Genomic DNA, 12733 nt, shown 5'->3' with positions numbered 1-12733 from the left:
GAGCACAGAAGCACGTTAGCTTCACCCGCTCACGACGTCGATCACGCGAGGAGTGAGTAAGTGGCCGCCACTCGAATGGCTCTCGGAAGTAGGACCTGTGATATCCGCTTCCTTGGGCCGCTTTCGAACACGGCTGCGGCGCTCTGCGAGAGACCCCGACGGATACCCCATCTCACGACGCGGCAACCGATGGCACAATCCGGACCAAGGACAAAACGAAGATTAAGAAACAACAGGGTTCAACTTTTGCTTGTTTGTTTGAAACGTAACATTCAATCGAATCCCAGTAACTACATCGAATCTCCACAGGCGTTAAATCGTTCCATCCTCAATCTCCGCGGGCAGCACGGGGCGCGTGTGCGTGTTGTGTGTCAAGCTCGGAGATGAGCCTTGCTGGCCTCCAGGGTCTGGTTTGAGACCAAAGTTGACCTCGGTGGCAACAGGGGGCGGGGGGCGGGGGGCGGGGGGGGAGAAGGGGGCAGGGGTGGGTGGTGTGACCACGCGACTGGGAGCGGAGAGAGCACTCGCGCGCCGTGCTCGGGGAGGGAGCGCAGGGAGGTGGAGCGCCACCGCTTCCACAATGGCACGGCAATTGTAAACTTCCCATCGAGGGGCAAGCCCACCTTCCTGCACTTCCTGGCCGAGACCCAGAGCAAATAACGAAATCGGGTCCACGCCTAAAATCGGCACCCTAATTACCCCCGCCGCGCTCCGAGATATGGGGGGGGAGTGAAAAAAAAAATGTGAAAATCCGTCGTGCGCCGACGGTTCTTGCGCTCGTGTGTCATGCGGGAAAAAAAAAAGAAATTGGCGCTCGCTTCGTTGCAAATTTCTGCGGCGTGGAGTAGGAACCGCAAATAGCTTCGCAGGAAAGCAGCCGGCATCCTATCTTATCATTGTCTCCGCTAACGCTGCCGGCCAGTGTATGCTCCGGTTTTCGCAAATTACGTTTTGTCGATCGCCAGTTGCGGTGAAAATCGGTGGCGGCTGCGGTGGTGGTGGCGGTGGTCGCACCTCCGATTAGCAAGGCCGGCTGCATGAGGTGCGAAAGAAGTTCGACACTGGACGGTGGAAGTGTATGCTTTTGTGGAAGTGATGAAACGGCATTTTCAACGGTGCAAACCGGTTGAAAATGTTTCGCCTTTTTCCCCAAATTTATCCGGATTGGGCAATAAGCGTCGCGTCGTCATGAGACGCAGAATCCGTTCGGATCCCTCGCACAGCAGGGCGACCCTTTAGTGTCAGAGAACGCCCCAGGGAAGCGGACATCACGGAGCTACCACTGAGATCTCTTCAAGTGACCTCCGGTCTGCACAGAAGGGAAGGCAACAGCACCATTGCACTCGCTCAGGTGACGCACCTCCAGATGACTGGGCTGGGACCGTCCACTCGCTACTCACCAGAGGTCGCAATCGGGTACCCGATACCCGTACCCTACCCGATACCCGGCTACCCGTACTCGGCCGGGTACGGGTACCCGTTTGCGACCCTGGTGCGGCCGGGTACGGGTAGGCCGTGAGTCACTGGTGAGTAACCATTTGTCACTCATTTCCCAACGTCTTGTCTCTTCTCACAATTCAAGTTCCTAGCACCAACCCAGCCGCGCCTGCAACATGGCTTCATCCCAGAGGTCGCAATCGGGTACCCGTACCCTACCCGATACCCGGCCGGGTACGGGTAGCCGGGTATCGGGTAGGGTACGGGTACGGGTACCCGTTTGCGACCCTGGTGCGGCCGGGTACGGGTACGGGTAAGGTATCAAAACCCGTTTGCGACCTCTGCTACTCACTGGAGAAAGCAGGTTTCATCCGACACGGCAGCCTGGAATTCAAACCCAGGGCCTCAGCGCGGCGCCGACTCAGCGCTCCAGACCTCTTAGAGACCTGCTGGCCACCTCAAACAGGAGACAATTTTGCATTTTTTTGGTACGGCGCGGATTATTATTGGACACTGTTGCCAAAGTTTGGCAAAAGGCATTATCGCGCGAGGATGTGGATTCACGAATAATTTTAACCGCGGGGCTCCCACAAAAGCCCTCTCCTCCCTGTTGGGTTCTCGTAGTCTCGTTTGCAACATATGCTGTGACTAAATATGAATGAGGGGCAGACGCGATGGCACAGCACTGCTCGGGCGTGGCGGGCGCACCTGTTGCCAAAGAGGTTTGTATGTGTCATGAAGAACTTATTTTGCGCTGTACGCAGCCAACAATGCTCATCGGAGGTGCGGTGAAAGGACAACAAACGTAACACGAAAAGCAGTTCAACTTGCAACTGAGTTATCAATCTGTATTCAAAAGTGCATAACTCCAGTGGCTTGCGAATATCGGAAGGCAGAGCGTTCCAGACGGCCGCAGAAGCGCATCTGAAAGGGCACGATGCGGTGACACGTCTTAGTTCGATGGTTAGCAGCCAAAAGCCGCTGCTGCAAGGATGACCTGAGTTGAGCTTGACGGTGGTTTATGCTCCTTGACGAGACCAGCAGCAAGGCATTGTGGTTCATTTGTGGCAAAGCACTTTGCATGTAATGAGTGCAAAACGTGCAATGAGTTTGGGTTGGCAGGGTGGAGGTCGCAGCGGTGACACTCGCGCCTCACAGCACGAAGCGCCTCGGTTCGATTCCCGACCCGGGCGCCTTTCGGTGTGGAGTTTGTTTTGCATGGGTTTCATCTCCCATTATCATCCCATGGCTATAAAAAAAACGGTAACCTTAAAACGAAGCTGATGTAGATGCAAGAGCAACAACAGGTGGCCAAGCCCAGATAACCGCGTCAGGAGTAGCGGAGTGCATCGTCGCTGTGATGTCTCCTTCGTATTTGTCGATCGGGGTGTTGCGTCGTCACACGTGCTCCGGTCTAAGTTCTGGACGACCACGGTCGCACGCTTAAAACTGCCCAGTTGGGATACACACACACACAGACAGCAGCAGCGACGTCGCCTACCGACCGCGACAACTTGGCAAGACCCATTCTGCAGGACGAGTCGGAGCGCCGCAGACAGAGAGAGAGAGAGAGAAAGCGTGGGACGGTAGCTCCCACCAACTCACCTTCGAGTAAAACTCCGTCGTGAAAAGCGCCGTCGTCGAAGGGTTTCGTTTCCAGGTGCTCTGTCGGGAGAAGTCCATCCCGAGAAAGACGGACGTGCAAAGTTGGTCAGAGTCGCTGCACGTTGTTTTACAAATGTTAGCTCGTTTCTAAATGTGGAGGGAAAAACCGGAGGACCCAGAGAAAAATCCACGCTACCACGGACAGAGAGACACGCAAACTCCAAATATACAGCAGGTGTCAAGGTCGGGATCGAACCCATGATTTCCTGTATACCAGGCGAGGTAATTAACATCGTATGAAGCAGGGGGCGAGAATGGGGTGCAGTCCTAAGCATCTCTTGAGGTTTATTCAAAGAAACCTAGCACAGGACCAATCAGTGGATATGTCCGAGAGATTTTGTACTTGCAGTGGGGCACCCTTTGTGCGATGTTAAATGGACCGCTCGATTAGTATGGGCGCTATTGAGTACAGCTGAACGCACTGCGCATCAAGCGGGTCATTAATGGAAACTCTTCAGTGGTATAAACGTAAATATAAAAAAACAAGAAAATTAATAATTTGTTCTATACATTTTTGTGTTTTGCCAAATTAAATCATATACCTCTTGCAAGGTGTCCGACCAGCATTGAAAAGTAGGCCAAACACCCTCTAGAAGGGCTCTCCAGAGTGCCCTCTCGTGGAAGCCCTTCTGACGGCAGTGACGTGAGAAAGATATTTCAGGGCCGCACCATTACCTTTTCGGCTACACCTATTAGCGCTCTTTGTTGCTGGCCATGATGTTGTGATATGAAAAGTGCATCTCCTCGTAAGCTAGGCCTTTTTCTCCGTGCTCTCCGGATTCCGAGCTAGTTAACACGTCGCCACTGCGGCACCTGCAGCGAGACGGCGCGCGTCGCCACGCCGGCCGGGCGAGTGTCGGCGAGTGTCGGCGAGCGTCGGCGAGTGTCGGCGAGTGTCGGCGAGTGTTGGCGAGTGTCGGCGAGTGTCGGCGAGCGCGTTCCCGCCGACGCGGGCGCCGACAAGACGAGACGCCCGGCGGTCGGACGCAAGCGAGTGCTGGCGCAACGTGACAAAGCGACAGATTTCCTGGAAAACCGAAGCTTTGCCCGCGCAGCGTGGAGGCACCACTCCCCCCCCTCCACCCTCCCACCCCCCCCCCGCGCGCCCCCCCCACACCGCCCCACCACGACCCATCGCGAGTCGAGGCCCTCGTAGGCACGGGAAGCGTCGGCGTATCGGGTGGCGCGGGCGGTGTGCGACCGGGTAAACGCAGGGGCGGCTCCGCCGGGCCGCCGGGAAGGGCTTTTACCATCGCACGGACGCGCACGCTCGCACCCATCGTTTGGCACGCTGGTCAGCTGCTGTGCTGTGGTAGTGTAGCGGTTAGCGCTACGCTGCGCTACGAACGCGGCGACCTGAGTTCGATTCCCGCTCACGGCCAACACCAGTGGTGACAATTATCTGAACCGGTCCTGGGTCTCCCCTAGGTCGACTCAGCCTCAAATTAGTACCTGGTACGGTGTGTGAACATTGCCAATGGGGAGACAAAGGCGGCCGGGCGTGGTGCTGGCGGCACACCCCCTCGTGTGCCGTGCCGCCCTTCATAGGTGCTCGCTAACAGCACTTGCCCCAACAGTCTGTGAAGGCTATACGGGGGATCTTTGTCTTTGTGTTAAAAAGCCGCCGTAAAACAAGCAGGCGGGTTAGCTCAGCGGCCAAGAGCGCAGGGCTGGCACGGTTAAGGTATTGTTTAAAATGATTACATCATTATTAGAGTTATATGTGACATGTGTATAATATGTTAAACGGTTGCTGAGAACGAACCGCCAAGTCACAAAATGCCAAGCGCTAAGAAACAAACCGCACCTTAAAAATGGTGTAAGTTCTAAGAGTTATCACGTTTCTTGCATTGAGCAAGGTTTTAAGAACTTTGGGGGGGGGGGGGTGGAAGAGACGATGGGATGACAGGATGGGATGCGAACCGAGGTATGAGGCCGTGTCTCAGCAGCATGCGATTAACGACTGGGCGTGTTCCGTGCGCAACGTGTCGATGATCTCAGCTTCAAATTTAGTGCAGCACTGAAATTGACCTAAATTCCGCGCGTCGTTCCCGAGTATCAGAGCGGTGGGAAAGTGCTGCCCCCTACTGTGCGCTAGTTCTGCGAGACCCGCTTCCGCCAAGGGCTGCTGCTGCACTCCTCTGCTCTGCGAGAGATCCGAATGGATGCTTCGCCTCACGACGTGACATCCGGCTTAGGCAGCTGGCTGCGTAACTTGCGTACATCAGACGTACGGGCACAAAAGCCTCCCCAAACCACCCACCCACCGTGTCGCACTGAGAGACTGTTGGGGCAAGTACTTCGAGCGAGCGTGCACGTGAGCGAACGAGCGCGTGCGTGCGCGCGACTCACTGCGGCTGACCCTGGCTCCGCTGTCACGGTAGTCTGCGATCTCGGCGTCCTTGCGCCGGATGCAAGCGCGCAGCTCGGCGCTCTCGCGGCTCAGCACGCGCAGCATGCCCAGCGCCGGCGCCACCAGTTCGTCCCAGACCTGCACGCCGGCGGGGTGGCACCGACCGGTTCGGACGGACGGACAGACAGACACCGATGCTGTTAGCCTTGGCCCGGAATCGAACTAGGGCGTTCGCTTTTCGATTTAAAGCTTTCGTGACTGCAGGGATTCATCTTCTTGGTTCTTTCGGTAAAGTCACGTAGCAGGGAAGAAAGAACCAAGAAGGGAAGAAATAAAATTACTAAAATTACTTCCCTTCTACGTGACTTTACCGAAAGAACCAAGAAGATAGGGCGTTCGCATTCAGGGTGCGCGGCAGCAGCGACGGTGGAGAGGATTGTGGCAGGAGGCTTGGATGAGCAGGGTCAAACTCTTAGCGTGCGTATGCAAGAATGTCATGTCGTCACAATTATATCATCATATATCATCATCACCATCACCTAATCATATCACCATCATCATCATGTGATTATAATGATCATCTCATCACCAGCTCGCTCTTGCAAATGAGACTATCCTAGTCTATTGGGTTCTCATCTTGTTAAATAAATAATTTGATGTGCATCGATGTGTCCATCAGGAGTGGGAAACCTTTTCCTTTCTGATGGTAAATGAACGATATCATCTTAACACAGGGTTTAACGTTTGTAGTGGTAGGATTCGGAATGGAGTTTTGGGTTAGGCCATGCTGATCAGATAAAAATTTGTGCCGTTAAGAGCCTCCACCACCCGCCACATCCAAAATAATGTCCAAGCATTTGATGCACACATTATATCAGCTTGCCGATAAGTTGAAGAGCAACTGACAAATAGAAATCCAGCAAAGTTATTTGGAGCTCTTTTATTCATATTCTGGCTTCCTAGATCTCGTCCTGATGACGACATTTGATGCAGGTTCGAATTAAAACCTCGTGTCATCTAATCGCTAAACTTGGTCACGGTGGTGGAGGGGGGCGGGGGATCGTTCTTCAACTCAACCTGCGTGCTGAAACAACGCTCGCAACACGCGACGACTCGACCGTTCGGCTGCGTCGGGTGGCAGAGGGCGCCGACGACACAAAGTCGGTCAGACCCGACGACCGATTACGGAATGGCGTCAGGGGCCCCTCACCGTCGGGTGCTCCGCAGGACTCAGTCGGAACTCCCAGCGAAGCGGCACGCCGCTCATCCGGCTCTGCAGCGCGACCACCGCCACCGTACCTCCCGCCTTCTCTTCCGGCTCGGCGGGCTCGCGTCGCGTCCACGAGAAGGCGGCTGCGGCGGCGCCGGCAGCGCCATCGTGGCGATCGGCGGCGGCGCCGGGCCTCGGCAGCGAGCCCACGGCCTCGCGCAGGTGCTCGCACACACGCTCCACCGGCGCTCCGAGCCGCCGGTTAAGCTCCTGCCGTGAGAGGCCGTATGGAGGAGGAGGTGGGGGATGGAGGGGGGGGAGGAGGAAAAACGCCAAGGCCAAGTTTGTGCCACGATTACGCTCAACGCGCAAATATATCACGAAGTTTGGGCTAGGCCAGAAAGCGATCTGGGAAAAGCTACGTCGAGCTCACGGGAAAAGTCAAAGGACAATTCTCACGGACAAATCCAGCAAATCAGAGACAGGACACGTTGACTGAAACTGCGTCAAGCTTACTCGGTGGTGAAAGACCAGCAAGTGACCAGCCTGTAGATTCTCGACGCAGCGGACCAAACCAAAAATGTTTTTCGCAACAATTACACGCTCAACAATTACACGCTCAACAATTACACGCTCAACAATCACACGGGTCATGCTTTGCCCCTCCCCCCACCCCCAAACACCAACGATCCGATGAACTGTCACAATTCAGGGTCAACATTCAATTCAAGGATCAATCCTGTACGATTTTTACCGACCCTTTTTGTATTGTTCGATGGGTCTCTCTGCTAAGTCTATATCGGTCTCTGTGCAACTCTGTAGAACTCTGTGGGTCTCTGCGAGTCTGTGTTGTTTAGCCAGAGTACTGATTTAATACGGGGCCTGTCTCGCTTTGCATTTATGTTGAACTTCCTTCGCACCTTACGTGGCCAACCGTGCTAATCGGAGGTGCGTAACGGGCTACCAGTCTCAAAGGGCTTTTACCTGCATATCACGGCCACCTAGAAACAACTGCTGCTCGAAGCGTGCAGGGTTTACTTTGGCCATGTAATTAAGGGATTGGGTTACTGCATTAGGTAAGTGTTTTGTTAGGGGGCTTGGTTGACGCTTGGTGTGGCAGCGGGGTTTGTCACTGTTACAATGACCGGCGCAGTGCAGCCAGGAGGGGCGCGTGGAGGAGGACTGGCGGGGAACACACGCCCAAACACAACCCCCCCCACCCACCCCTGCGTCCACCGAAAAAAAAAGATGTCAACACGCAATCGCCCCGCCGCCGTTTCCTCGCTGCGTCCGCGACGGCCCGGCACGTACCATGGCACACCGCCGCGGTGGTTTCTGCGCCTCGGAGATTAAGCGAGCAAAACGCGGCCAACGTAAGCAGAGGCCATCCCTCCGGGAGCGAAGAATTGTCCCTTTTGTTCCTTTCACGTCGGTAATGAATATCTGCCAGGGACGTCAGCATCGTAGCTATCAAGTGTCCATATATATAACGCGCAGAGACAACCTCCAAGTTCATCGGGCCCCGATCATCACTTCCCAAGAGTTTTGTTTCATTTTGGCTGGTCAAGGTGGCCGATAAACGGCGTTGCCAGGAGGTGGCAGGGCGACACAAGGGGGGGGGGGGGGTGGAGGGTCTCAGTTTTCTAGCGTGCACTTCTTCTTACGTAAGGCGGGAGGGAGGAGGTTGGCAAGTGAGCCAGTGGATGGCTGACAAATGTTTGAAATGCTGCCAGCGAACGATGTAAGTGGGCGGTGTGTGTGTGTGTGTACTATGTCGTGCCGAACCGGCACCGTGAACCCCGGTCATCCTCGCAACAACGGCAACTTTTGGCTGACCATCGAACAAAGACGGCCACCGCATCGCGCGCTTTCAGATGCACTTCCACGACCGTCTGCAATGCGCACTTCCTTCTGCTATTAGGAAGCCACTTTTAAATCTAGATTGGGAACGCATTTCTTTAAAACTGCTTTTTGTGTTTAGCTTGTTGTCCTTCCTTGGCACATGTGATTAGCATGGTTGGCTACGTACAGTGGGGAAAAAGTTCAACATACATCATGAGATCTTGCAGCTCAGCACACGGCAGATGCCTGCACAGCGCGACTCACGACCTCCTCTTGATACCAAGATCCAGGATGGTCATCGTGTCTATGCGCCGCTTCTCGGTGGCAGCCCCAACAGTCTGGAACAATATCCCTCTGCACATTCGCAGCATCACCTCCATCGTCTCTTTCAAGAGACACTTAAAAACGCATCTCTACAGCCACGCTTTCGAGCGACCCTGAGCTTGGCTCCGCGCCTCTGAATTGCGGCCGTTACGTCCGCAAATTTGCGCGCATTATAAATTGCATTATTATTATTATCATGAGATCTTGGGCTTGCGTTTTAGCCACCCATGATGCTAAACCTGGGTTCTCAAGCATAGCGAGTTGAACTTTTTAATCAAAGATATGTTTTTCTCCTTATAAGCGTAGACTCGACGACATTTCTTCGTCGAAGGCCTCCGCATGCTGTGGCTGTCGCGGGAGTAGTCCGGCCACACCTCATCATGCTAACCAGTGCCAGTCGGGTAGTGCCCAGGGGACTCGGTTCAAACATCGCTCGCCACCGACATTAACCGTGGCCACTTCACATCAAACTAAACCGGGTTTCCTCTGCGCACGGCAGCCGGCGGGAAGGGCCTCCGCTAGAGGGAAGCTATAAATCGTCCAAAGATCCCCCCTTGGAGGAGGGTAATTTTGGCCTGCTCTACCACACTTGGGCCGGACACCTTTGAAGAGACGGGAGCGTCCCACGCTTTTGAACCCCCACCGCGCGCGACCTGCGAGACTGACACGGATCGCTCGTTACCCCGAGTCGCTTCCCAACGCCCTCCGCGTTCATCTCTTCGCTCCAGAAGTGCGCCATGTCGGACAGCAGCAGGCTGTATCCGCGCGACGAGAACGAGGCCTTCATCAGGCACGGCCTGTCCTCCAGCACCACCGAGGTCCACGGCTGATCCGCCAGGCCGGCTCCAAGCCTCCCGTCGTGGTCGTTGTCCATCGTTCGTTGTCCTTAACCACCCAACCCCTGCCGCGCCTCCTTGATCAGCGCGGTTGGCTACGTACGGTGCGAAAGAAGTTCAACATACGTACAAGTTACTCCAGTGTTGGTCACGAGCACGCAACACAGCCGTTCTGGGTTCATCCACTGCTGGATGGGGGCCTCATTCTCGCCATCAGGGGCTGTCCATAAATGACGTCACGCACCTAGGGGGGAGGGGGGGGTCAGACATTTGTGACGATGTGTGACGAGGGGGGGGGGGGTTTGAGAAATGAGACGTCACATCAAAATGCGCAACTTTAAATAAATATAGACAACAGATTCTACTTCATTAAATAGACTTTTAATGTTTTATCCTACATCAGAGTGCAAGAGCCACATTAAATACGCACTACAATGACAATAGTTTAAAGCGATTTGAAGAACGTTTTATTTTCAAAATGGAAATATGGTTTGGGGGGGGGGGGGCAGAGCTTTGTGACGTCATATTCGGGGGGTCTGACTTTTTGTGATGAAGGGGGGGGTTCAAAAATCGTCTAAAATCGCGTGACGTCATTTATGGACGGCCCCTTACGCGATTTGGTCGCGTGTGCAACCAAACCGCTTACATACGGCTGACATCTCTAGCCTCTCTGCGTGCCATTAAGAAGGATCATTGCCCGAAACGTCACCAATTACTTTTCCTATTTGCCCAACCGGTTATGTGTCTTTGTGTGTGTCTCTCTCTCTCTGCATGTGTGTCTGCCTATGCTGTTCCCGAGTCTGTGTTTTATCATTCATTCTTACCTGATGATGGTTGCTTGTGTTGCAACCGAAACGTCGTATTCGATTATTTGATTTTATTGTCTACATGACTTTACCGAAAGAACCAAAGAGTAATTCGTGCAGTCACGAAAGTTTCGAATCGAGTTTGTCATTGGGGCCGTTCATAAATGACGTCACGCGATTTTGGACGATTTTTGACCGCGTCACAAAAAGTCAGACCCCCCTCAAATATGACGTCACAAAGCTCTGCCCCCCCCCCCCAAAAAAAAACATGCTTCAAATCGCTTTAAACTATTGCCATCGTAGTGCGTATTTAATGTGGCGCTGCACTCTGATGTTGTAGGAGAAAACATTTATTAAAGTCAATTTAATTAAGCAGAACGTGTTGTCTATATTAATTTAAAGCTTGCGCATTTTGATGTGACGTCACATTTCTCAAACACCCCCCCTCCCCTGTCACACATCGTCACAAATGTCTGACCCCCCCGCCCCCCCCCCACCAGATGCGTGACGTCATTTATGGACGGCCCCAAACAATAACAAGGTGACAGACCCCCACCCCACCACCCCCGCGCCACACAATCAACTAACGTGGTGGTGATTCATTCATTCGTTCACGTTGCACGCGGTCACGCGCAATGCTTACAGCGGAGGCCACGTGCGTTGTCGTCTGGGGGCGTCTTCGCGGTCAGACGTGAGCGAACTCGAGTCGATGTCTGTATTTCTCGCCCTTGTCCCCTTGAAGAGGCAAGCGTTGCGAATTGTCTTTAAATGTTTAGGCGGCGGGGGAGGCGACGGCGAAGTTTGTCGCAACGCAGAGCGGCGCATGGGGCGGCGGACGAGCGAGCACTTTTGACCCGGAAAACGAAAGCGGTACAGACGCAACCGCCCTTTCCGCTACAGTGATGCCAGATCAGAGGTTTTCTAGTGGCAGTTTAGAGGGTTTTTGGTACCAGATTAGATGGGGGTTTTTTGGTGTCAGATCAGAGGGTTATCTGGTGTCAGATGAGAGGTTTTATTGGTGTCAGATCAAAGGTTTTATTTGGTGTCAGATTAGAGGTTTAGCTGGTGTTAGATCAGATGTTTATCTGATGTCAGATCAGAGGGTTTTCTGGTGTCAGATGAGAGGGTTATCTGGTGTCAGATGAGAGGTTTAATTGGTGTCAGATCAAAGGTTTTGTTTGGTGTCAGATGAGAGGGTTATCTGGTGTCAGATCAGAGGTTTTTCTGGTATCAGATCAGAGGGTTTTTTGGTGTCAGATGAGAGGGTTTTCTGGTGTCAGATCAGAGGTTTTATTGGTGTCAGATCAGAGGGTTTTCTGGTGTCAGATGAGAGGTTTTATTGGTGTCAGATCAGAGGTTTATTGGTGTGAGATCAGAGGGTTTTCTGGTGTCAGATCCGAGGTTTTATTGGTGTCAGATCAGAGGGTTTTATGGTGTCAGATGATAGGGTTTTCTGGTGTCAGATCAGAGGGTTTTCTGGTGTCAGATGAGAAGTTTAATTGGTGTCAGATCAGAGGTTTTCTGGTTCCATATCAAATGTTTTTTTTGTGTTTTGGTGCTAGATTAAAGGGTTTTTTGGTGTCAGATGAGAGGGTTTTCTCGTGTCAGATGAGATTATCTGGTGTCAGATGAGAGGTTTTTCTGGTGTCAGATGAGAGGTTTTTCTGGTGTCATGAGAGGGTTTTCTGGTATCAAATAAGGGGCCGTCCATAAATGACGTCACGCACCTTGGTGGGGGGCAGGGGTCAGACATTTGTGACGATGTGTGACGAGGGGGGGGGGGTCAGACATTTGTGACGATGTGTGACGAGGGGGGGGGTGAGAAATGTGACGTCACATCAAAATGCGCAACTTTAAATAAATATAGACAACACGTTCTACTTAATAAAATAGACTTTTTAATAAATGTTTTCTCCTACAACATCAGAGTGCAGCGCCACATTAAATACGCACTACAATGACAATAGTTTAAAGCGATTTCAAGCATGTTTAAAAGAAAATTGGGGGGGGGGGGGCAGAGCTTTGTGACGTCATATTTGAGGGGGTCTGACTTTTTGTGACGCCGTGTGACGAGGGGGGGGGGGGGTCAAAAATCGTCCAAAATCGCGTGACGTCATTTATGGACGGCCCCATACCCGGCGAGGGAGTGAACATCTCCTAGCCACCACGGCATCAGCTCTAGAAGATTTATGGTGCAGTGTTAGTGGTCATTAACGTTTATCATTTTCACTAAAAATGTTCACGACTGTGCTTCACAATG

At 53.1% G+C, this 12733-nt stretch overlaps 1 protein-coding gene across 1 annotated transcript in view; it reads right to left on the bottom strand.

Annotated features, from left to right (window-relative positions):
• Positions 1-11327, bottom strand: part of NHEJ1 (non-homologous end joining factor 1) — a 39531-nt gene extending 28204 nt beyond the window's left edge. The window contains 6 exon segments of the mRNA XM_061577054.1: positions 3043-3066; positions 3068-3102; positions 5455-5593; positions 6666-6935; positions 9514-9762; positions 11117-11327. Coding sequence (XP_061433038.1) covers positions 3043-3066; positions 3068-3102; positions 5455-5593; positions 6666-6935; positions 9514-9705 — 660 coding nt within the window. The 5' untranslated portion in view covers positions 9706-9762; positions 11117-11327.
• Between the last annotated feature and the right edge of the window lie 1406 nt (positions 11328-12733).

This window comes from Lethenteron reissneri, chromosome 7 (assembly GCF_015708825.2).
Source record: "Lethenteron reissneri isolate LAM-NWPU_2019-01 chromosome 7, ASM1570882v1, whole genome shotgun sequence".
Lineage (NCBI taxonomy): Eukaryota > Metazoa > Chordata > Hyperoartia > Petromyzontiformes > Petromyzontidae > Lethenteron > Lethenteron reissneri.
This window is presented reverse-complemented; position numbering and strand designations above follow the sequence as displayed.